This window comes from Atractosteus spatula, chromosome 26 (genome assembly GCF_055471065.1).
Source record: "Atractosteus spatula isolate fAtrSpa1 chromosome 26, fAtrSpa1.hap1, whole genome shotgun sequence".
In the NCBI taxonomy this organism is placed as follows: Eukaryota; Metazoa; Chordata; class Actinopteri; order Semionotiformes; family Lepisosteidae; genus Atractosteus; species Atractosteus spatula.
Window position 1 is genome coordinate 3,960,125 of NC_142731.1, and position 24,815 is coordinate 3,984,939.

General features: G+C 46.2%; 3 protein-coding genes across 3 annotated transcripts; 2 read left to right on the forward strand and 1 right to left on the reverse strand.

Annotated features, from left to right (window-relative positions):
• Window positions 1-1,558: 1,558 nt before the first annotated feature.
• Window positions 1,559-10,556, reverse strand: g6pc1a.1 (glucose-6-phosphatase catalytic subunit 1a, tandem duplicate 1). The gene is made up of 6 exons (XM_088905994.1): window positions 10,475-10,556; window positions 6,955-7,225; window positions 5,883-5,992; window positions 5,096-5,201; window positions 4,421-4,536; window positions 1,559-4,109 (listed from the first exon to the last, which is right to left on the reverse strand). Exons 2-6 carry the CDS (start codon window positions 7,179-7,181, stop codon window positions 3,592-3,594), a joined length of 1,077 nt encoding a protein of 358 aa, XP_088762120.1. The 5' UTR covers window positions 7,182-7,225; window positions 10,475-10,556; the 3' UTR covers window positions 1,559-3,591.
• Window positions 10,357-16,062, forward strand: g6pc1a.2 (glucose-6-phosphatase catalytic subunit 1a, tandem duplicate 2). Its single transcript, XM_088905993.1, has 5 exons — window positions 10,357-10,650; window positions 11,423-11,532; window positions 11,808-11,916; window positions 12,930-13,045; window positions 13,759-16,062. The coding sequence occupies exons 1-5, from the start codon at window positions 10,421-10,423 to the stop codon at window positions 14,268-14,270; spliced, it is 1,077 nt and encodes a 358-aa protein (XP_088762119.1). The 5' UTR covers window positions 10,357-10,420; the 3' UTR covers window positions 14,271-16,062.
• A 2,444-nt stretch (window positions 16,063-18,506) lies between these two features.
• On the forward strand, window positions 18,507-23,813 carry LOC148814628 (glucose-6-phosphatase catalytic subunit 1-like). The gene is made up of 5 exons (XM_088905995.1): window positions 18,507-19,165; window positions 19,806-19,915; window positions 20,017-20,122; window positions 21,040-21,155; window positions 21,361-23,813. The coding sequence occupies exons 1-5, from the start codon at window positions 18,936-18,938 to the stop codon at window positions 21,870-21,872; spliced, it is 1,074 nt and encodes a 357-aa protein (XP_088762121.1). The 5' UTR covers window positions 18,507-18,935; the 3' UTR covers window positions 21,873-23,813.
• Window positions 23,814-24,815: the final 1,002 nt, after the last annotated feature.

Sequence of the window (24,815 nt, forward strand, 5' to 3'; positions counted from 1 at the left end):
GGCTCCTTGGATGTTAAAATATTTATTGTTTCTCCCTCTCAGATTTCAAAAGGAAATCAGGGCCAAATATTACCACGTGTCGGAGTTATCTTCTTTTACGTTCTTCAGCCAAAAATCACTACAAAGTCACGAAAAAAAAATGAAAGCATGCAGAGAGTAAACAGAAATTTCAGCTCGCAAAGATAACAGCTGCTGGACAAGTCAGATGCAAGAAAACAAGTCTGTCCATGAACTGTTTGTCTGTGTGACCTCTGCATGTTTCTGCTGTCGGGTCCTGGACTCTTCCCAAGACCTTGGGAGGGCTGTTATCTTTGTTTTGAGGCATCTCCACCCTAAGGTCCACTCTTAGTGCACCCTTGGGTGCACGAGGGGGTCACTGTGTTGGGATGAGCTGATTCAGCTAATGGAGAATCTGTTCTCCCAGAAGTTACAGGGGGTAAGACCTTTATAAGAATATAGACAGAAACTCTAATTAAATGTGGTTTTAATGTTCACATAATGAAGGCGACATAAAAACAAAATGGAACAGGCACAAACCCAAAATGATCACGTATTTGATATTTGTATGCTTGCCATATGAATCAGCAATATTTTTAAAAAATGTATCCATGAGTTTATCATGCATTTGCACCCTGCATTTACATTGCTAGTACAGATTTTGCATAAGTCCACCATGCTTTTCCTATAGTTTCTCTGCGCCGGACTATGTGTTACTGTTATTATCATTCTATGCCACAATAAACTCTTACCTGTTTAGACTGTTGAACAGTTGGTGATTGCACCGTTTCAGAGAAGTGCACATTTCAAAAGGGCAGAGACATGAACAGTGCCAGCACAGTGACTTCTCACGCCAGCTGTGAAACAAAGCAAGTAGAACTCATTCATCTGCCCTATACACAGGCATGCAGGCTTTGTGACTGAGCTGCTAGGGTCTTTTCTGCAGTTGTTCTGCACTTCTTCAGTGTTCTGTTTTATAAACAAGGATCACAATGTACTACCCTGAGAGTGAACTGAGAGCTATGATCTCACTATAAGTAGATGTTGTTACCATGCACAGTACCGGATTTCCCATGAGGCACTGTCAGGCCTACAACATTTTTAGGGCCTACGAAGGAGGGAAACACTAGTGACTGACGAAAAACGAGCTGAAACAACTTGCGATCGACTCTAGGTGCTCCAAATCAATAATCATACACTGTGTAGCGGCTGTTTTAGAAATTAGAAGTATCGAAGTGATGGTCGCACGACTCACTCCATCAATCATGTGGTTTAGCATTAGAATAAATTTAAATTGCATCATGTCAATCGACGTAATTCAACTGGCGTTTACCCCTCTTTATGCACAATTCGGAGTGAAAGTGCCTAGGACCTATGAGCACCAAAATCAGGCCCTGACCATGCAAAATGTATAATAAGAATTTTACACTGTTACAATGGTTTCACATTAGCAGTACTTTAGTTCCATGTCGTTTTCACATGCCTTAACTGTATTGGCCTAGCTTGAAGTGTAAGAATGCCATGAGGTACCATAATGGAGTAAAGAAAACAATAAGGAGTATTTACTATTGTGTGGCACGGTTTATTATTGCTATTATACAGTGAAGCTAAAACAAAGCATGTTTACCCCCTTTAAATTCTGTAACAGAAAAGTTCTGACTCTTCTGAATTCATTGCACCGAGGATATTTGTTCTGAGCACAAAACACAAAGCTGCCACACATTACAGTGCTGGCCAGAAGTCACCCCATTAGTAAGGCAAAGTGTTAAAAACAAACCTTCCACCGCAGATGAAGAGACACACTATGAAGAGGCATAGCTGCTCATATACCTGCATCACCGAGTGTCATGTTAACGTTTCAGATAATAAACTAGGAAAAGAATATACAATGATACAATTATGGAAGCCTGTCTTACTGATCTACTCTTTAAAAAAAACACAGTACATGCACTTATGCCAAGAAGAAACGAGACAGTGTTTTATCGACATTTGATGGACTCTATTAAAAAAGGACCTCATTTTTATGTTAAAGGGATTCATTTTACCAGGACCTGAAAACCACAAATCTGCAGTAAAGGAGCTCCAGGCTGTAGCTGAACTGTACAACGGTGAAACGCTGTACATGTGTTTTGCCATTGGTTTTACTTTGCGCATTTACTGAATTATGCTTTAGTACCTTGGACTACCACACCTATCTGTGATTTTCTCTGATTCCAGTACACAGCGCGCAGTGGTATATTCCAACTAAGTTTTACCAGATTAAATGGCTTGTCACTCAAAGGCTCAATTCACAAGCCCCCTGACAGAAATGTACAGTGATCACGGGAGAAACCATCATGATCTGCTCTGATTACATAACAGCTGATTGTTTTAACACATTGGGAGGGAGTAAAAGTTCAGTGCCTGCAGATGAACCTTTACCCTGTTGTTTGCAAGCATCAGGAAAATGCAGTTGCTCAAATGAACATGCCACCTTTCAATTCATGGAGCAATCCTACTCCTCACAGAGATTAGAGGTCATCAAGTATTACAGAGCTACAAGCTTTCAGAGTGCCTGGTTAACTTGGTAGCATTTTGTGTTTTCTTAGGTTTGAACCAATAAAATGATGCGTTAACCAAAACTAAAGATACAAATAGTTGATCCCTCTATAATTCACCAACATGAATCTAGTAACACGAACTGTGGAATCTGGAACAATTCCAAAACATGTTCCTCAAAAAAAAGAAACATTTCTAAGTATACGATTTATGTAATGTCCTGAAAAATGGTCTTCCCAGACTGATCTGGCTCAAAATACACATAAACAAAGCACACCACCAAGCTAGACAAACGCTGTTTCCATTCATCCGCACAGTGGTGACTGGCACTGCACATGGTCCACAGCACCTGGGAAAACAGTGATGTGTACTTGTTTCTGAAAAAAAAGAACCTTAAGATTGCTTCTACTTCATTTTGCTTCACATACTGTACTTCAGCAGTTTATTATTTTACATTCTAATCTTTGATCACCTAGGCTCCTAACTATTTACAAATGTTCATCCGAAGGCATCTCCTGGACAATTACAGCATGACCATCTCTGCCTGGTCTTAATTACTGTACTTCCTCACCAGAGGGAAAGCAGGACACTCAGAGCTCACAATGAAGGTTCTCTCTGGCTCCCAGAGAGGGGAGCTGGAGGGGGACCTCCAGCAACAACATATCAGATTAAGAGCGCTAGAACGATTTGCTTTCAGGGGATGCACTAGAAATGCACAGAGCACATTGGTTTCGAAACCCACTGTTAAACATCACATTGTTTTTCATTCCATGTGTGTCACACAACATAGCTAGCTTTACTATACGATACAGGTTCTTAAAACACATAATATTGTGGACAAACCAAAGCAATGAAGGATTTGCTATTCAATGGAGAATAACAGGGTGGAACTGAAGTCAGCGCTAGCACTGAAGGACCATGTTCTAGTCTTCTTTCACAGGCAGCCTGCAGCTCAGCCTACAAGCTTTGCTATCAACAAGCGATCTGAAATGGAGAGAAGGATCTTGAGGAGTAATGGCCCAAGTTTGGTTGGGCGAGTGTGTTGCAGGTCTGAAGTCACCAGTCCTTCTGCCTCTTGCCCTGCCTGGGGCAGAGTCTGGAGATGACGCGGGGGGCAAGTGCCACTGTGATGAGAGGCACGGCAGCGCTCTTGCAGAAGGACAGCAGGTAAAACAGCAGCTCCCTCTCTGAGGAGAAGTGGACCAGGTCCAGCAGCTGCAGTAGCAGCAGCGAGGCAGTGATGCAGCCCAGCCTGAAGGGGGCGCTGTGGCCTCGTTTCCCTGAGTGGCTCCCACTGGAGAGAGGAGAGTGCAGGCCCAGCCCCAGGCCGAACAGGGTGCCCAGGTTGCGCAGCAGGCTGGCGAAGGGTGTGGTGTCCATGTGCACCCACTCGGCTCGGACGCACCACCGCTTGGCTTTCTCCAGCGTCCAGAGCAGGTCCACTCCCAGCACCCGCAGGAGCAGGTAGAAGCCCAGGGCGAAGACCAGCAGGAAGAGGGTGGTGAGGAGGTACTTCTTCAGACTGGCGCTGTAGATCCACTGCACCCTGCTGAAGGCCTCAGCCACAATCATACCTGCCATTGACAGACAAACCAGGCCTTAATACACAGTAATGAATGGCAAACAGCTTGCACAGTGTCCTAGTCCCACCTTGGACCATACTCTCGTGAAAAGATGCACAAATGTGAAAACTGTAATGTTTTGCCTAAACATTTCATCACCCAAGCACTTGGCTGCGACTGATTCAGGTTTCGCAGTAACTGAGCTCTACTTCCACGTCACGCTGACGTTGTAGGCGGCACAAGAACAGCACGCGAAGCCAGTCAGCGGCAACGACCAGAACAGCACCAGCCACGTCGCCAGGGCCTCTCCTGCGGTCACTGACCTGAAATGACCCCTGTGACGACCTGGTGGGGGAAGTGGGCAGCCACATAGACCCTGGACATGCAGACGATTAGCTCGACGGCACACAGCCCCGTCCACAGCGCCACCCGCAGAGCCCTGAGCCGGGGAAGAGAGGGACAGAGAGTCCCGGAGATGAGGGGTTGAGTCTTACTCCTTCACCCTTGGGCTGCTATGCTAATTTAAGAACCGTTCAAACGAGAGGAGGCCATTCTTCCCTTCTTGCTCATTTCGTCAGTAAGCAGTTAAGTGATCCAAAGATCTCATCCACCTGCTTCTTGAAAACCAGGGCGTCGGCTTCAATAGCAGAACTGTGTAGCTCGTTCCCTGCTCCCACAACCCTTTGTGTCAGGGTTGCCTGCTGCCTGCTGCTTTCAGTTTTGCTGAGGACTTCATAAATATTTTATCATGGTGTACCATGGTGTCCACACGTTCAAATATACTACAGCATAGTGAAAGCATGTGAGTGCCACAGGGGCACAGCAATACAATCATGGTAAAGACTCAATGGATGTGCAAAATGGTACATTGATGAAGGTATAATTTCATAAGAGCTTCATTGCGGAGCTGGGAACATATTAATCTAGTATCGCTGAAAATCCACAGCACAGATGGGAGCTGTTGGTCTCGGCACTGATGACGCGCGTGTCAAGCTCACCTGTTGAAGAGAGCAGAGTGATCTCTCTCAGAAGCAATGGAGAGGACGGCCGTCACCATCACGTACCACACCCCCGCTGAGCCCATCGCATGCCCCGAGGGGCTTCCTGTGAACACGCCAAGCACAGGGTCAACCCACAAGGGCCACAGGCCCCAGCATGCACACACTACATGCAACTGGACATTGACAGCTGGCTTGAATCAGGGCGTCTGTGGTTCATGAATATGAACGACCAGCCTACACTAACACATCCAGCTCGCTAGGTTACTCACTCCCACTGACTGCACCAGTGCAGATGTGAACGAGCCTGTTTTTCATGCTACTGTATACTCATGGGGTCCTAAAAAACAGAAAGTGATGTATATAATCCCAAACTAAGACAGCTAAAGTTTCAGAACTACAGTATAAGAAATGCGGCATTACTTTTATTAAGCGCTACAGACTCACATCCACACGCAAATTTAAAAAAATGCTGTCAGGAAATGAGAAACAAAAATAGAGAATTTCAATTACAATAATTAGGAAGTCCTTTTCAATGCTGCTTGGACAGGATTTTTCCACAAAACAGACCAAAAGAGATTTCTTCTGGATTTCATGGCAAATGCTCAGATTTACATCAACAGACATGACCATGATGGAATCATATTCTTATCTACCAGATTAACACCTTTTTTCATCCACACTGTGCACAGAACTTCTATTACAAATATATGTGAATGCAGCATATCCACTGTCTGATAGGTAACCATGTGCACTAGGAATACCAACAGAGGAGTCCATTCAGTACCTGGCCCGGTTTCACAAGTGATGGGGAACTGTCTTAGCACAGGAGCCGGTTCAGAACCATAGAACTGGGTCTCGTGAACCCACCAGTAGGGCCTCTCACCAAAAAGAACCCTGTGAAAGAGAAGAGAGCACAAAAATAGCAGGACCCAATGAATCTGATTTTATCCAAGTTCATCTCTGCTTGAGTGAGCATGAGGTTCTCCCACTAAAGCCAATATTAAATTTAAACTTTCCCTCATTTCCTAAAATAATTTAATACTTTTAATACTTGACACCCAAATTTTACCCACCTGGGTTTTGGTTATAGCTCTGGAGTCCTGACTTCACGATCTACAGAACCCCTACAGACTAAAAGAAAGCTAAACCCAGGGGAAAGAAGGATAAAAAGAAGCTGAAACTTCAAGAATGTCCGTTCACACTGCGGTTTTGGTGGTCTATCTAGATATTCCCATAGTCTATGTTAATAAATAAGGGAACTGTTCCACACTAAGCCCAGAAAAAGAAAACAAAACTTTTGTACAATCCGTCTGCCTGCCAGTTCCTTCACTGAGATCTTGTTTTTTCAGCTTTTTGCATACAGTAAAGACAATCTGTGCGCCTGAATCTATGAGCTACCCTTTTGTGCACAGGAAAATCAAATGTGCCATAACACTTGAAAATCATACATCTCTCCTTTAATTTGCTGCATTTAATTAGCGGTTTTTCCCCATGAAAAAGTGTGAACCTTTCCTGTCTGTTTCTGAACAACCGATATCCTAAGCGCGGCACTCATGACGGTTTTTGGGGGACTGAGCTCAAAATGAAAAAATGAATCCACTCCCACAGCCTTGAGAATGGGGCGCTAACCCCGTGGGATTCATTTCAGGGTTCCTGTGAGGTCGGATCAGAGACCCAGCAGCGGTTTCGAGCGCTTAAGACGCGGGTGTGCTGGAAAAAAAAATATTGTTTAGATCATTTCTACTCTAAGGCCCAGCAAGGACTCTCACGCTGACTAAGCAGGGTTACCAGTGACAGCCCTGGCACCACAAGGAGGAAAGAAGATGGCACAGGCCATCTGGAGAAAGCTGGCTCACCACTTCAGCACCAGGTTGAGCCAGTCTCCGATCACGGCCACCCAGATCAGCTTGATGCCCGCCTCCCTGCGCAGATGGAACCAGACGGGGAAGAAGACGAAGAAAGGTGTGTGGAGGTCTGCCACAGAGGACGCCAGGTTGAACAAGCCCTCGTAGCCTCTGTAGTGGGCCTGCAGATGGGCCGTCAGGTTCACCCCGGCGCTGTGTAGCAGGTCCATGCTGTCCATCTGCGCCGGGGCAGTGCGATCTGCACTCACAGCCCCTCTCCACTCTTCGCCCCAGAATTTATATGAGGACAACTTATTTGTTTGCTTTCCCCAGAATCTAGGGCAAGTCTCTTAACCTTTAAACCCCCTGGGCCGCTGGTGCAAGCTTGTCTGATAAACAGTGTCAGTGGCCGGTCTTCCAAGGGGACCTCGCCGATTCTGTTTCCCCCCCCGGCACGAGCCGTGCTGATTGGCTCACCGAGAACGTCACGTGATCTGTTTGTCAAGATCAGAGCTGGGTGGCAAATTTGTGTTTTTCAAACAAATGCATGCACGCACACAGGGTTAAGCAACGATCAGGAGAACAGGTTGTTTTCGTGGTCAGGCTAAACTGCTGTGAATTCTGCGAGCATCACAATGCTCTCTGCGTTTTTTTCCAGAGAGCTAGGAGTTGCAAAATGTGACATGAGGAATGGGCGACACTGTGCCCTTGACAACAAAAAGCACAGAATGGCATTGTAGTGAAGCAGTGAGCAGTGTCCACATTGAACAACATCTACATAGGGGTACATAAGAGCTCGTTCAAGAACAGCACATGAGGGAATGTTACACAAGAGTGCATTAGAGAGATGTAAACAAGGGCACATGGGGAAATGCTACACAACAGTGCATTAGAAAGTGGTATACAACAGCACATGACAAAATACTACACAACAGTGTGAGTGCACTACACAACCAGATATAACCAGATATATGTGCACGACAGAGCAATGGCACAGAGTGCAGTTCCAGCAGAGATTGTGATGGTGCCATTTGTCAAAGCGGAATGTTCTGCTCTGAGTTGGGAAGAAGAGGATGATTTCACCTGATTCTGAAAAAACCTTAGCGAAAACCAAATGTGTTTTCTGCCTCCTTCTTCTCTGCAGTGTCTTTTCTCAAGCTTTGTTCAGACTGTTCATATTCCAGCGCCGCAGGCTTTAGCACCCCTGCCTCACAGCGCTGGGGCCCTGGGTTCAATTCGCGATTCTGGGGCGTGTCCTGTGTGGAGTGTGTATGCCCTGTGCCACAGTCCAAAAACATGCTGGCAAGTTAACTGGCTCCTGGAAAAAGTGTCCCTGGAGTGTGTGTTTGTGTCTGTGTGTCTGCCACGTGAAACACTGGTGTCCATTCCAGGGTCTACCCTGTCTTGTGCCCATTGCCTGCTGGGATAGGCTCCGCCCCCCCCATAATTTACTAACCATTCCAGCACAAAAAATAAGAAACCTCAGAGACTTCTCCAAGTCACTGTCAACAGCTGGGGATTCTATATAAACTGAATTACTACTGGGCCAGTTAGTCACTCTTGCACAAGCATATGTCATAGAAAAAACTACTGCTTGCCAATGATTAATTAATCTGTTTTAACACCAGAGGCTCCTCACATATGCCTCAAACAGTAGCCATTACCAAAAGCTTCAGACAGGCCTTTCCTTAATCATTCACCACTTTTGAAGAAGGAAAAAAATGCAAAATAACAGCATCTACTGTCAGCTGGAGAACATCATTTTTGGCTTTGCAATTTACCACCCACGTTCTTCTTAAGTACCCAGTTCTTACAGATGACTCTAGCTTGCTCCAAAACTCTTCAAATCTCATTATGGGCTTCTTTGCAGAATGCCAGACATTTAAGTGATGGTGATGTTTAGTGAGTGCCGAGGTTGTCATCTTTTGTGATACTAATAAAAATAATTGAAGTCAATAGGAAGTCCTTCTTCATTTATCTCACGGTGTGGCTCAGAAAAGACTTTGCTGACCCCATCCCTTCATTTCCGTCTCAGTCGTATTGGCTGAAATGGCCTGTTTCTTCAAAAATAAACAGGAAGGAAGAGTCAAAAGGGCACCCTGCAGTCTACAGCTTGTGAAGCACTGCTGGAGAGCTAGCGCGCACATAAACATCACCAGTCAACGTTATCGGAGCAGCCTGCTACAGCATGAAAGTGCAACGCATTAGAAAATGACTAAGGCCCATCTGCAGTTTCATGAGGAGGCCTTGAGTTAAAGTTAATTTTTAAAGGTCAGGACAAGAATATTGATTCAAAGATGAAAGGCACATTCCAGACACAATCATTTCAGAAACAGTCACCCTGCCTCACTGGGAATAAAGAGGCATATTATCAGTTGATTTTTGTAACCACTTGTGCTAAATTGGAGTGAATAGGAGGCTAAATATGGAAGTATAGGTTTGCTAAGGTTGGTGGCATGCACAAAACTCTTTTACTGAATGGGGTACAACTCGCCTAGAACTCGATAAATATGCACCTTCGGCATAGATATTAAAGACTTTGTTGGTAAAAATACCGTTAAATCTATTTCAAAACATTGCAGATGAAAAGGTCATTTGGACCTCAAAGATCTCACTGCTGCTGATCTAAGACCATGAAAACATGTTCAAGTACTCCAGCAATTAATGGCAATTTATAAGAGCTACAACTGGGCAAAACATGAACCTAGGATTTCAATATCTCTCTGCCCCCCAATCTCATCATCAGGGTTCCCTTGATGCACTGAAAATAATCAGACAGAAAACCGCAGCGCCTGATACCAGATGCCTTTTAGGAAACTCTGTCCGAGATCTGTAACGACTACTGAGGGACTGAGAAACACTGTCTCGCCGCATTTTAAAACTAGACTTCCCACTTCAAATATACCTGAGATGCAAGATTGGAACATAGCACTGGCAGGTGTATTATTAAGGGTTGTTTTCAAAAAAGCATTTCTAGCAAGAACAGTAAATGTAACTGTGTATAACACTTCAGATTATGGGTCACAGATGGCATTTATAGGCTCTTCATGAATGAAACACAGTTGTAATAATTGTGATACTAGACGTTGGGTGGCTAAGGGGTTTATCGAGCAGCCAGGGTCCAAAAAAGCAGTGTCAAGGTCACTGCTTAACTAGGTGGAGATACACAAACACGCAGGTTGAGTCAGGGCCACAGCTGTCTGAGGGTTAAGTCAAGTGTGGGCCGGTTTACAGCGGGGTGTTTTTTCACTGCCCGCGGGACTTGTTTGTGTGACTTGCTGCCGTGGCGAAACTCGTCTTCATTAACTATTTGGCACAAGATGTTTTCTCATACGTATACCTGCGGGTCCAAAGAGCAGCCCGCGAGCATGCGGAGTGGCTATGGGCACAGTGGTATAAAACCAGAAGAGGGGAGGCAGGCACAACAGTTCCCAACAGCGCACTGCTGCTCACCCACAGCGCCACAGAGGCTGAAGCCATGGACGCAGGGATGGACCTGGTGCACGACTACGGGGTGGGCGCCGTGCAGTACCTCCAGACCCACTACAGAGACGCCCAGGGCTGGTTCCTCCTCGTCTCCGTCGTCGCCGACCTCAGGAACACCTTCTTCATCCTCTTCCCCGTCTGGTTCCACCTGCGGGAGTCCGTGGGCGTCAAGCTCATCTGGGTGGCCGTGGTCGGGGACTGGCTCAACCTCGTCTTCAAGTGGTGAGTGCTGTCCAGCAGGCGCTGTCCCTGCAGAAACACTGGTGGAGGCACTGGGTCAACAGATTAAATCTGTGTGTCTGACCCTGAGAGCCACAGCTGGACAAAAAAATACATAGTAGTGCTCTACTATGGATCTACTGGGGTGATCAGGGGCGAAAGATCATGTTCATCTTCTTAATTAAACCTCAAAACCGGTCCAATTAAGCAACAAAGGTCTTAGCTACAGTTTAGCTCAGAGTACTGTGTAGCTCTCCAGGAATGGGCAGGAGAATACTCTATAGCGGAGATCCCAGATCTCAGTGGTCCCAGAGAGCTACAGTGTCTCTTAATATTCCCTTCTTCCACAGCATTAATAATTTAATTGTAACACTAATAATGATTGATAATGGATATAACAGGCAAACCCACCAGTGTAATGAAATAAAACAATTATGAGTAGAAAGACTTGATTAATCCCTATTCTATGGTATAGTTCAAACTGTTACAAAAGCAAACTGCATTTTTAATACATTGACCTTGGTAGTTGAAGGAATGATAGGGTCTTTTTGTGTAGGGTTTACGTACAAAAACTCAAGGATTTCAATGCAGAAGTTTGAGAAGTTTTTTTTAACATGTTCCTTTACAAGCACGCACCAAAAAAATGTAGGCAAAAAGCTGAGTACACCCAATAAAAAATATTCATCCAAGACATTTTGATAAAATGACAGAATGAATTATGCTGGATATCGCAATATTTATTTCGTTTCCTAACCAGCATTCTTTCTCCGGACAGGATCCTGTTTGGAGAGAGGCCCTACTGGTGGGTCCATGAGACGCCTTACTACAGTAACTCCTCAGTGCCGCACGTCGATCAGTTCCCCATGACCTGCGAGACCGGGCCAGGTGAGTCTCCACACACAACCTGTCCTCCTGCCTCGAGGCACAGTCAGCCTCTAAAATTTAAGAATGGAGCATGCCTGGAAATCATACAGTGCAATCAATGATAAATACTGGGATCGGTCACAGAGGCAGACAGTAGAGGCTTGCCCCCTGTTCCAAGCCTGAGATCACTGTGAGAGCCAGTGACCCTTGAGCCTGCCTGTCAAGTTCCAGCTGCGCTTTGTGTTGGTGCCTCTGACCCCTCTGCTGAGCGGTCTCTCAATGGTTCTTGTTTTCAGGCAGTCCATCTGGCCATGCCATGGGGGCGGCGGGCATTTATTACGTCATGAGCACTTCTATTCTCGGTATCCTGCTGAAGAAACACCAGGCCAGCCCCCTGACAAACTGGTAAGGACCCTCACTCTAGTCTCTCTCCCTGCTCGGGCCAGCCCTGAGGCCACAGATCGCTTCACCTGCGGCTTGTTAGCTTCTTGAACCAAAGAAAGCAACCGGCACGTCTTCGATGGGTTTCTAACAGGCAGCACTGGGCTGCAGTAGATACTGCTGCCTCACAGCACCATTCTGGCTTGTTGCATGTTCTTCACATGTTCCTGTAGGGTTTTGCTGGGATGTGGGGTTCCACTCAATTCCCAGAAAAGTTCTGGAAAGGCTTGATTGGCTATTCCAATCTGCCTCTTTCTCCATGAGCACGTAATGGACTGACATCAGTCCTAGGGTGTTGGCCTACCACAGCTGAAACCAGAATAAGCGGCTTTCAGATAGAAGCAGGTGAGTTAGCAAGCATGTAACAGACTAATGATATCTTCACAGTATCACCACATTCCTGGTTACAGATATCAAAATGAAATATCAGATGAAAACACTAAAAAAATATATAATTTTCCTTATGTGTGCTTCAAGTCTTCATACAACCAGGCTGCACTCTGTTGTTATCTGGAAACTGAGCAATGAAGATCCTGTTAATCTTATTAACACGGTACAGTTAAACTAATTGCTCAGAGTGCTCTGGTATGTTCTAAGGCCTCTCTTAACTGTTTACATATCTTTGCCTGACACTATTAATGAGGTTTCAAAAGTCAGATCTGTTACCTATCAATCTAGTATCAGTGATGGATCGTGCTGGTCAGTGTATAATTTCAGGGCTCCTCAGCCATAGGTTCTCCCCTCCTCCCTTCTTGCAAGTTCATGAAGCTCAGAAAAGCTGTAAAGGAAAAGTACAGTTACTTTATTGTTAGCATCTCAGGTTTAGATTCATTTTCTCTTTTGGAGTCTGGCCACATAACAAGCCAGGAAGAACTTTATACCTGATACCAGCGTACCTACAGTGCCTGCGCAGGTCAGTGTGTGATCTCAGAGCTTTCCCCTGATGGCTCCTCTATCTCTGGTGTGCTCCCTGCCAGGTGTGTGCGTGCCTCCTTGTGGACACTGTTCTGGGGTGTCCAGATCTGCGTCTGCCTCTCCAGAGTCTTCCTTGCAGCCCACTTCCCACACCAGGTCATCGCAGGGGTCATCTCAGGTCAGTCACCTGTACACCAGTTACAACGGGAGCAGGTGTGACACAAAGTTTGCCATCAAAACAGACACAGAGGTCTATACTCCTCTACAGGGCTTTGATCCTGCAGTACGTTTACCAGAAGAAAACTTTAGCAAAGTCCACAAAGAAACAAAACTGAAGTTTGTCAGAAGAGCAGGGCCCAGGAGTTTCTCTTTGTTTCACATTGATCTACAGTACAGAGGTCAAAATCAAGAAGCAGCTGAGTCCAAACATTCATTCCCATTTAAGTCCACAATTGTTAAGTTGATCTGATAACTGTGCAACCTTTGAGGGTTCCTGCAGTTAAGGACTCTGAAGACTCACTTGCTTCTGTGAGTAACAGTGATCCCTGAGACTTGCCAGGCACTTCTGAGAGATTCACCTTGTCTCAGCCACTTGCTCGCCCTCCTGTATTGCACTGTGGAACATCCAGTGTAGCTGCAAACAGCCATCAGAGCATGCACGCAAGTCCTCAATTCACTAAGCTGTGGCAGCAAACGAGCTTGTCAATGGTGAACAACTGAAGACTGTGATGGTACATCAGAAGTGAAAGAAACATTCTCCTATCAGCCTAAAAGGGAACACTGTAGCCCTCCAGGAACTGTGAGGATGATTCCACCTGATGTAATATACAATATAAGCTGTGATTAGATTTCTGTATTATGCTAATTTTAAAATTGTGCTGCCCTTCACAGGTATCATTGTGGCTGAGGCCTTCAACAGGGTGCAGTGGATCTACAGCGCCAGTCTGAAGAGGTACCTCCTCACCACCCTCTTCCTGCTGGTCTTCGCCCTGGGCTTCTACCTGCTCCTGCGGGTGCTGGGAGTGGACCTGCTCTGGACGCTGGAGAAAGCCAAGCGGTGGTGCGTCCGAGCCGAGTGGGTGCACATGGACACCACGCCCTTCGCCAGCCTGCTGCGCAACCTGGGCACCCTGTTCGGCCTGGGGCTGGGCCTGCACTCGCCTCTCTACAGCGAGAGCTGCTCGGGCAAGCGGGGCCACAGCGCCCCCTTCAGGCTGGGCTGCATCGCCGCCTCGCTCTTCCTGCTGCACCTCTTCGACTCCTTCAAGCCTCCCACGCACACGGCTGCTCTATTCTACCTGCTGTCCTTCTGCAAGAGCGCCACCGTGCCCCTGGCCACCGTGGGCATCATCCCGTACTGCCTGTCAGGGGCGCTGAGCGCACACAGCAAGAAGACCCTCTGAGCTGGGGAGGCCACACTAACAGAAAAAGACAGAGGGAGAGAGAAGAGGAGCAGAGAGTCTAGTTCTGAACTAGATCCACAGCAGGAGTCACAGACCCCGCAGCATCATGTTTTCGTCAATAAGCTAATGCATTTAGATTTTTTCCAAGAGGACAAGTCCAGCGTTTGCCTGTAGTGCCGCCAAGAGAGAAAAGCATGTCTCATCTCGCCAGGGAACTGCTCGTTTAATCTTCAAAAGCCAACTGCAGCCTTTAAAATCAGACAGCAGCTCCTGGTATGAGGGCCCAGGGGATACGTGTCCTATAGCAGGAGGGCTGTAATTCAGTGTCCCAGTTTCAGATTTAGTGATAGGCATGCAAGGGTTCTTGTGGGCCTCTCTCCCTAGAATGCAATAAATAAGCAAGGGGTCCCCCCTCACAAACAGAATGCAGAAAAAGATTGTGCAAGATGTGCCCTACCCATCCTGCCTCTCCAACAGCACAGCCTGCCTCCTGGCCTGTGGGACCACTGGCCATAAAAATTCCAGTTACCAGATCAGCTCAGTATTTTGCCAGAAATGAGCACCTTTGTGACACAAGATACAGTGATCATGCATCTTTCAGAAACTATTAAGAGACTAGAAGAAATTCTCTGGATTCCATTCCTACTTGCCCGAATGGTCAGATTTCAAATCTGATTATCCAAAATCAGGAAGCGGCACTACGATTCTGAGCTCATGAAGCTGTTTGTAGCCTATGGCTCTGGTTGAGTTTCCATGCCCCCTACGGATGGGGCTCGTTCTTGCTTTTTTTGCATGAAAATGTTTAAACCTGCAAAAAAAATCCCCATTTTCAAGACAGTACTCCAAGCTTGTGTGTTTGTGGACAAAGACTGTCAACATAAAAGCAGAAACCTCATATGGCAGCAAGAGTTTCTCAGGAGTCCTTGAACGTAACCATTTGGCACGCTTGCTAATTCACTGAGCTCAGACTGGATGATGGACAGAATTTGTCCCCTTCACTTCCTGCTATGGTGCTCAAACATTTTGGCAAATGACATGACTGTTGTGTATTGCACCGAACTCGACACTAATGAAGAACACGTTCACCAAGAGCAGAAAAAAGAATTAGGCCTTATAGGAGACTTCAGGGGCTTTATAACTGCGTATTCATATTTTGCTGATGCACTAAGCAAACCCGATTCAAGAAAATAGGTCTGTATTCTAAATAACAACCTCATATGATACAAAATACAGGATATTTAATAGTGTTAGTAATGCATAGATCGCACACTTAAAATAGTATACTCTTCGCTCCATATCTGCATAATTTATTAAAGTCACCTAATAGACTCACCACCTAATGTGTTATGTGTTGAAGCGCTGATATAAAAAACTAGAAGCATGTGGAGCAGAGATTGTGCGACGTAAGCTGTTTATATAACGGTAATACAAAAAACTCAAATTGCAGCTGTACAGCAGTATTATTTTCTTCTCACATTTTATCGAGGCCGATTGTCAGTCCTGAAATGTAGTGCCTCCCTGTTTCTGTTTGGTAACTATGACGACCCACGAACTGGAGTAAACCTCACATTGCAAAGACACAGAAGTGTCGGTGAAGGAAAGCAGTGGACCTGTCAACGACGTGAAGTGCTGCTTCAACGGTTTCTGTTTCTATCAGGGTTGTTCGGGAGTAATGCTGGCGCCAGTTATTTGTCTGTCGCATTCCGTTTTTAAAATACTATTTCGTCTTTGTATTTCTGTGTTTTGGATTGTTTCAGGCCTGTTTTTTTTTAATAAAAAGCAATGAAAACTCCTTCTGTTCTGCCTCTTTACAATCCTTCGTCGTGGAAGAAAGACAGATTGTGTAGTGCTGTCTGTGGGTCACAAAATCTCCATTGTGGCCTACAGAGAACCAGCTACAGTGAGTGCAGAGCTGTGGGGAATGTACATCAGAATCCCTGGCTCACATACAGGCTACGTGAGTAGAACTGAATTGGCATGCCACAATGATTTCACGCAGCCAGAGTCCAGCCCAGTCCAGAGCCATGTGACCCTGTCTGATGCACTTAACTCATTTAGCAGGCCTTTCATTCTCTATTTCCACAGGTTTCAGCACAGCCTTTTCTGTCCGACAGTTAGCAACATCCTCTGTGCATGTCACACACCAAAAACAAAATGTCTACAATCTCTTTTTCTTCTGCAACCCCAGAATGGAAGCAGCAGGACTTCTGGAGTGACATAAGGATAGGCAGGCCTTGCAGGTGATACCTGCTGCCCTGAGTGTCAGGAAGCCGCGGTCACTGAATTACTTTGAACTCGAAAGCCTCCTGGTTTTAGCAGTGATCCTGCACTTCGAGAAGAGCTCACCCCCCCGATGAGTCACAGGAGTGATAAATGACTTTAAAGATGGATCCATTAGCCATTAATGACACAGAAAGCTTATTGCCACCTCATTCCAGTTATTTCTAGCAATGATTTCACCACGCTTGCAGTAGGAGTCTGGAAAGGCCCAGCATACAGTAGGTGATGCAAACAGCCCCGATCATGCTTCTATCACTTCCCTGTACCCAATCCTGGACAGCAAAAGCAATAACAACACCCGTTCAAAGATCCCATCCTGGAGGGTTCTTATCACACTGTCCGGCAATCATTAACCTATTTTTCAAGCACCTTCAAGAGAGGCCTCATAAACAGAGGCTCAGAAGACTGACGTCTACATGTCACAGACCTGTCTGACTCCATGTGCAATGCACAATCATGGCTCTATGTCCAATATTTAACCCCAGCAGTTGTTCTTTCTCTTACTTTGTTGAAAACAGCTTTCGGCTGGAGGAATCTCCCCATTCTACTTATTGAGTAATAGGAGCTGGGGGGGGGGGGGGGCTGTCTCCTAAATTTTAGTCATTGCTATGCCCTTTACTAAGTGCGTATAATGGACACTATGCTGTTTGAGTTATTACAACCTCAGCTTGAAATTTACAAAGCAGCAGGAGTAATGACACCAATAATAACAGTAATAACTACATTTTAAAGCAAATCAAAGAGGATTCAGTTTCTTTACATTTCTCTGCTATCATCAGTCACACCCTGTCAGTAAGGGATGATGTCTTGTTAGCTTACATAAGAGAGGAGCAAGGACAGGAGTGGACAATGTGCCAGCACATCGTGAGAACAGACGTGCTTCATGTCAACCAGGTGAACAAGAGGCACGGCTCACACACCTGTGGAAACTGGATGTCCTCAGCTATAAATGTCAGGAGAAAAGCTTAGATCTTCCAGGGTTTATTCACGGTCGCTTCCCAAGAGACCTTTGGAAGTCGCTTCTGTCTGGGCTTGGGCTTATTGGGTGCTTAACTGATTGCCGGTGTCAGCTTCCTCCCTGGGTACAGTTCCAGGAGGTAATAAAGACCTGGTGCACATTTCTCCTGTTCAGCAGCACGCTCCTGTGCACGCTCTACAAGAGAGGGAGGCATGTGAGCATGCAGTTGCTGTGCTGTTCTGTTCACCTGTTGCGCCACTTGGGAATTGAGCTCCATTACATTTCCATGCGTGAGACAGGAACACTGCCGGATCCCACCCCGTCTCCCACCATACTCCATTTCCTGCTCAGCATCTGCGCCCGAGCTCTGCGGAGCCTGGCACGCAAGTGCTTAGCAAGCAGGTCTTTAATTAGGTACAGGATGCAGCACCATGGAAAGGACACCACGTGTTGTACAGTGGAGAGTCTGTATTTTTAGCTCGCCACTGATTACAGCTCATAGCGCAAACAAAGGCTGGAGCTTGACTTCAGCGAGCCTCAGCATCACCCAGAGGCAGATAAGGCACAAGATGTCCTGTTTCCCTGGGCACTGCGATTCCCTGACCCTCAGCCTGTGGAATGCTGAACAGAAGCAAGTGTTAAACCCATTTAGCAGCTCTACCCACTTCTGACATGCTGCCTGGATGGTAACATATGCCCCCCCCTCTAATTCCTGTGCCTAGAGGTTTACCGTTTTCCAAGTTTTCTTTCCACTTTCATTATCTAAAAGTAAAAAAATATGTGATCTTCAAGAAAACCACGTTATAATCAGTCCCACTCAAGTCAGATCTTACTACCTGCAGAACCTTACTGTGCAGAGTGCTGCACAGTTAAACACTCAACCTAGCTGACTAGATAAGGAGTGATCAGCAAACGGGTACAGAAAGTCAACAGATTCACAACTTCAAATGTGTCAGCTGCCTTCAGCGAGTTAGGGTTGTGTACAAACACTGCTAATCAGATCCATCTGAATCACCTCTCTGGGTAGGAGCACACAATACAGAGCCATACAGACAAGATTAAATAATCATTTTCTTTGGCTTCAGGCATCCGGAGATATGATTGCCGCTATTCACGATAATTCAATCAGAGGAGAAATATTAGCTTGTTTTCTCTGTGCCAGGGAGATATGCCAGGGTCTGCAGTGATGTAATACATGAAGAGGTCCTTCTGTTTTGCTTTCCAGCTCTCTCTCTCTCTCTCTTTTTTTTTTACCTAGGGTCCAAAGATCAGACCCCACAGCGGAATGAGCATTACACAGCTAGGGTATAAAAAGCGGTGGTGGCGTGCGCAGACAAGTGGAAACACACCTGATCGCAGGCCTGCCTTGGCTCTCTCAGTCTTGTCAGCGGCTGCCGAGACCCACCAGGAGACAGAGCAGCACGGCGATGGACGCAGGGATGGACCTGGTGCACGACTACGGAGTGGGCGCCGTGCAGTACCTCCAGACCCACTACAGAGACGCCCAGGGCTGGTTCCTCCTCGTCTCCGTCGTCGCCGACCTCAGGAACACCTTCTTCATCCTCTTCCCCATCTGGTTCCACCTGCGGGAGTCAGTGGGCGTCAAGCTCATCTGGGTGGCCGTGGTCGGGGACTGGCTCAACCTCGTCTTCAAGTGGTGAGTGCCGCCTGACGTGCACAGCCAGAGCATCTCTGTTTTATTGCATCAGCCACCAGTCGGACATAACAGCCCATCTGTGGCCAGCGCTGTTTTCTTTCTGTGCTGTTCATTTTGCTGAGCTTTTAGGCAATGCTTAAAATTGAGAGTGCTTGTCTCTGTAGAGATTTACCTGTGCTTGTTTAGCTCTACATTGTAATATTGTGTACATCACTAATTGTACTCCTAGGTAGCAATCTTTTCTTTTGCATTACGTTTAGTACGACCTGCTGTAAAGTGGTGTTCAAAATTAAAAAGCACTCTAGAACACTTGACAATTTACCTGTACCAGATTTAAGATTTAAACTGTACTGGAGTGGCAGCTTCCTGCTTTCTAAAGCAACACGGCTCAGTAAAATGGGCACAAATTTTGGTTCAGAGAACCTCTTTAGATATTAGAGCCAGGGGGCAAAAGCTTCTTTTAAATTGTGCTCTATGCAATTCACAAGCACAGCTAGCAGCAGCTATTATGAATGAAGAATGTGCTCTGTCTGAAAGGATGTCATGCATTTTTGCAGGCATTTTTCAAACCTTTCTAGAGACAATGAACTGAGCACAGCTGATGGTGGCTGTACAGTACTTATTTTCCCATTGTGGACAGGATCCTGTTTGGAGAGAGGCCCTACTGGTGGGTCCATGAGACACCTTACTACAGTAACTCCTCAGTGCCGCACGTCGAGCAGTTCCCCGTCACCTGCGAGACCGGGCCAGGTGAGGCCTAAAACCTTTCATCCAGCTGCTTTTCTACCTCACTCATATTTTAAAACCAGCTTTACAGAAACAAGCCAGTTCTGATGCTCATCTCCCCACAGGAAGTCCTTCGGGTCATACCATGGGCTCTGCCGGGGTGTACTACGTGATGGTGACGTCTCTCCTTGCCATTCTGGTCAAGAAACACAAGCCGTCGGTGAAGAACTGGTGAGTGGCTGAATACCCCACACACCCAGGGGTGGGCAAACCTAGGTCTATTCAAAGCACCAGCATGTGAAGAGCAGAGAGAAGCTGTTAAATTCGTCCCCTTCAGCCAATAATGAGCTGACTGAGGTGAAGAGGTGAGTTGATGTGTGAAATATAGCGGCCCTCTGAAGGAGAGACACAGAACTGATTCAGCGCCCCCCAGGCGGGGTAGGGCAAAGATGGCCAGGGCTCAGCTTCCCAGGTTGCCTGAAGTTTTCTGGTGAGAGATGGTATCAGTCTACCAGTCGGTGCTGAACCTCCTTCCTGGCAGCCACATTTCAAAATGATGAATGACTTTGTGTGGGTGCTGCTGTGAGCTTAGATGCAAGAGTCAGAATGAACATGATTTCAAACTTGACGCATATACTGTACAATAAAAACCGGTAACGTGGCACCCTATCAGTTTAGAGGATTTACGTGTAAATGTTAATATGGTCAAGATTAACCTATTGTACTGGATACTGTGATACTGTATGCAGGCAACTTTCTGCATCTTAGCACCTTGTACTATCTTTTCTATACCCTTCTTCCCTTCTTGACCACTCAGCAGGTTCATGAAGTTCAGAATTGCAGACACTTCATCTGCAAAGGAAAAGTACAGTTACTTTATAGTCAGCATCTCTGACTTAGATTCAGTTTCTCTTTCTTTTTTTTTCTAGGATTCAGCTCAGCTCATTTGACAAAAACATTCAAGCATCCAACTTAGGCAGATTGCAAGTTCCAATCCAGGCTGTGTCACTTACCCAGTGTGGCCACATAACAAGCCAGGAAGAACTTTATACCTGATACCAGCGTACCTACAGTGCCTGCGCAGGTCAGTGCGTGATCTCAGAGCTTTCCCCTGATGGCTCCTCTTTCTCTGGTGTGCTCCCTCCCAGGTGTGTGCGTGCCTCCTTGTGGACACTGTTCTGGGGTGTCCAGGTCTGCGTCTGCCTCTCCAGAGTCTTCCTTGCAGCCCACTTCCCACACCAGGTCATCGCAGGGGTCATCTCAGGTAAGCGTGCACGAGTTTGGTGTCAATGATTTGGAACTTTTTGTTATAAAAGTTTGAAATTGCATATTTGTCCTTCCCTTTGCAATTGGCAAACAAACAAGATCTCTTAAAATATTAGGATACAGTCTTTTACGGACTGTAGCAAAGCTTCAAACTCAAAACTTAAAAAATAAATCCTAGCTACCAAAACTCTCTCTCCCTCCAGGTATGATTGTGGCTGAGGCCTTCAGCAGGGTGCAGTGGATCTACAGCGTCAGTCTGAAGAGGTACCTTCTCACCACCCTCTTCCTGCTGGTCTTCGCCCTGGGCTTCTACCTGCTTCTGCGGGTGCTGGGAGTGGACCTGCTCTGGACGCTGGAGAAAGCCAAGCGGTGGTGCGTCCGAGCCGAGTGGGTGCACATGGACACCACACCCTTCGCCAGCCTGCTGCGCAACCTGGGCTCCCTGTTCGGCCTGGGGCTGGGCCTGCACTCGCCTCTCTACAGCGAGAGCTGCTCGGGCAAGCGGGGCCACAGCGCCCCCTTCAGGCTGGGGTGCATCGCCGCCTCGCTCTTCCTGCTGCACCTCTTCGACTCCTTCAAGCCTCCGACGCACATGGTGGCCCTATTCTACCTGCTGTCCTTCTGCAAGAGCGCCGCGGTGCCCCTGGCCACCGTGGGCATCATCCCTTACTGCCTGTCAGGGGCTCTGAGCGCACACAGCAAGAAGACCCTCTGAGCTGGGGAGGCCGAAGGGAGAAGGGAAATACAAGCATGAGGGGAGGCGATGCAGGCCGTGTCTCTGTGAGGTGTAGCACCGGAGAACTAACACCGACGGCAAACTGGGAAAAGACGGGACAGTGTCCTCTAGTTAGCCCTTTCAGAAGCAATGCTGAAAAGAAAACCAGATACCCTTGACTCTGCCAACAGCGGCCTCCTGTGAAAACACTCGGACTGCCGCACAGCCATGAAGCTCTTTCGAAACCTGTACAGTGCAAGCTCTCAGTGGAGACAGACATCTATAGTACGAGGCACAGGATTATGGAGAATAAGCCTCCACTGTGAGTAGTGATTTGCCTCTGTGCATGAATGCAACTGGTTTTCTTGCAATAATCTTCCGTGGGCATTAGGCAACAGAAGAATGTCTACCCAGCATTGTCAGTAAGTGGGCTTTCCTTTGCTCATAGAACACAAGGTAGATGGTGCACGCTATACCACAAAGTCACTAGCTCAGAAAACAGAACAGCTACCTCCTCAATACTGTATGTCACCCTTTTGTGGAGTCAGGGGCCTCTCCACCCGAGAGGTGGAGCTTTCAGGACAGCCTGGGGCCCGATGCCCCAGCTCAGGTTGAGCAGTGTTATTCCTGCCTCTGACAGGAACCAGTAATTATTGGGCGAGCTTCCGGGGTCAGTATGGCGACAGCAGCAGCTTCCCATCTCCACACAGCCAGACCAGCAGAGACGCCAGAGAAAAGGGAAAACAGCATAAACAAAAGGTTCAGGCGGGTAGCTGAGTCAGCATGCATAGGCTGCAAAGGAACAAGTAATAGGCATATTCCATGCTGAAAAAAGAGAAGAAAGAAAACATAATGTTTCGGTCGTGGAGCCTTCTTCATCACGGAATAAACCTATTACATAAACAAAAGGTGGCAGTCTGTGAGTAAATGATCTGCTGTCACCTCCAGGGTTTTTTTTCTCAGGAAAATGAATGAGTGCAGGATCACATTAAACTCATGGCTATTAGCTGATTGAGGACTATTTGAACTTCTAGACATACAGTGATATTCCCTAAAGGGTATGTTGTAAATAGGCTGTTAATACTAATACCTAATCTCTGTTATGTGTAAATTGCAAGTACTGTAGGATGTAATTTGTATGCCAGTGGCTCTCAACCCTGGTGCTGGGGAACTGCTAGGACCAACACAGGCTTCTGGGATTTTCTCTGGGGCAGGCTTCACATTGCCAACAAACTGATTTCCATCTTCGATTTCAGGTGCTTTTCAACATTTTCTTTCAGGTCTTAAATAGGTGTATAAGGTTTGTAAGGTTTGTAAACTGTGCAGATTCTTTGCTTTCAGAACTGTTCTCTTTCCTGTTATGTTAACATAAATGTGGTCAATTAGATTGGAGCAGCAGGAAAAAAAAACAAAAGTTCATTGTCATTCTGGGTCTGTTCATCTTAAATCTAGACGCTTTTCAGTCAGAAGTAATGACGCAAATTCTTCATGAGCAAGTTGAGGAGAAAGTGCATATTAATCTATATTCGAAAGTTGGAAACATGTCTCAGCTAGGGTGTAATGAAACCAGGAAAGCTAAAAACAATAAAAAATGTTAAACAGGCAAAATGATCAATTACAGACATCGGTTAGAGAATAAGATTCCAGTTGGAATAAAAACCTTCAAAGACAGCAGACCCTCGTGATGAGAAGGACCACTCATTGCAGTAAGTGCATTATTTACAATCCTGTTATTAAAGGCTTAGGCAATCTTCCTAACATTTGTAATAGCTTAGGATCATTGTAGTTCCTGGGGTTTTCAGTGGATGGGATGTAATAATTTATAGTGGATTAACTGCATCAGATGTGGGTGTTTTTATATTATATAAACCAGCAACATAGCATGCATATTGTATATGTTTGGTTAAATAAATAATAAAAGTTGTATTATTGATCCTAAAATTAATCATTTTCATTGATTATTTTTTAAGTGGACGTTATTAGCATTTCACTAAGGAAGCACCAAGCATTCATGCCTTTTCACATGAACGTGAAACAACTATAATAATAACATTTACACTTACAGTATATAGAGCTTTTCTGGACAGTCCACTCAACTTTACAGGTAATGGGGACTCCCCTCCACCACCACCAGTGTGCAGCCCCACATGGATGATGTGACGGCAGCCATAGTGCACCAGTACGCTCCCCACACACCAGCTCTCAGTGAAGAGGAGACCAAAGTGATGAAGCCAGTCCTTAGATGGAGATTATTAGGAGGCCATGACAGATAAAGGCCAATAGGAAATTTGGCCATGACACTGGGGAAACACCCCTACTGTTTTTACGAAACGCACTGGAAAGTCAGGACCTCAGTTCTACGTCTCATCCAAAGGACAGTGCCTTATGTCAGGACAGTATAGTATCCCTCATCACTATACTATGGGGCATTAGGACCCACACAGACTGCAGGGTGAGCGCCCCCTACTGGGCCCACTAACACCTCTTCTAGCAGCAACCTCAGCTTTCCCAGGAGTCTACCATCCATAACTACAAACTTACAAAACTGCGGTCCTCCTATTAAGCTTTAGTGCCTTTTCAGATTCTAGTCTGCCTGCAAAATTTTGCAACCAAAGCAAAGAACTAAGCAGAAGCAAAAGTCTTCCTTTATACAACAAAGGACAGACTATACAAAGTGGTGATTACATACCAGGAAAAGTCAGAATTTCCAGCTACGCCCATCAAACGCTTCAAGAAAAACAGCAGATGCTAGGCTAAACTTCCACCTGCATTGAAAAACGGGGCGAGTACCCTGACTATACTAGCACTTGACTCTGAAGACGTCACACAGTTCAAAGCCCTCTTCCTCTGTGTCAGTCACCCACGATCGTCACAGTCCCTGGGAAGATCGTCACTGACCTCCTGGAAAAGATTAATAATTGCCTTGCAGTGCTTCTCTCACAG

Bases quoted from the DNA above. Each gene is read 5' to 3' on its own strand.
- g6pc1a.1 (XM_088905994.1), bottom strand. From the start codon at position 7,181: ATGGACAGCATGGACCTGCTACACAGCGCCGGGGTGAACCTGACGGCC. The intron at 5,202-5,882 runs GTACTGAATGGA...GCGTGTTCACAG, and splicing joins CACTTGTGAAACCGGGCCAG to GAAGCCCCTCGGGGCATGCG. The intron at 4,110-4,420 runs GTCAGTGACCGC...TGTCAATGGCAG, and splicing joins CGTCACAGGGGTCATTTCAG to GTATGATTGTGGCTGAGGCC.
- g6pc1a.2 (XM_088905993.1), top strand. From the start codon at position 10,421: ATGGACGCAGGGATGGACCTGGTGCACGACTACGGGGTGGGCGCCGTG. The intron at 10,651-11,422 runs GTGAGTGCTGTC...TTCTCCGGACAG, and splicing joins CTCAACCTCGTCTTCAAGTG to GATCCTGTTTGGAGAGAGGC. The intron at 11,917-12,929 runs GTAAGGACCCTC...GCTCCCTGCCAG, and splicing joins GCCAGCCCCCTGACAAACTG to GTGTGTGCGTGCCTCCTTGT.
- LOC148814628 (XM_088905995.1), top strand. From the start codon at position 18,936: ATGGACGCAGGGATGGACCTGGTGCACGACTACGGAGTGGGCGCCGTG. The intron at 19,166-19,805 runs GTGAGTGCCGCC...CATTGTGGACAG, and splicing joins CTCAACCTCGTCTTCAAGTG to GATCCTGTTTGGAGAGAGGC. The intron at 21,156-21,360 runs GTAAGCGTGCAC...CTCTCCCTCCAG, and splicing joins CATCGCAGGGGTCATCTCAG to GTATGATTGTGGCTGAGGCC.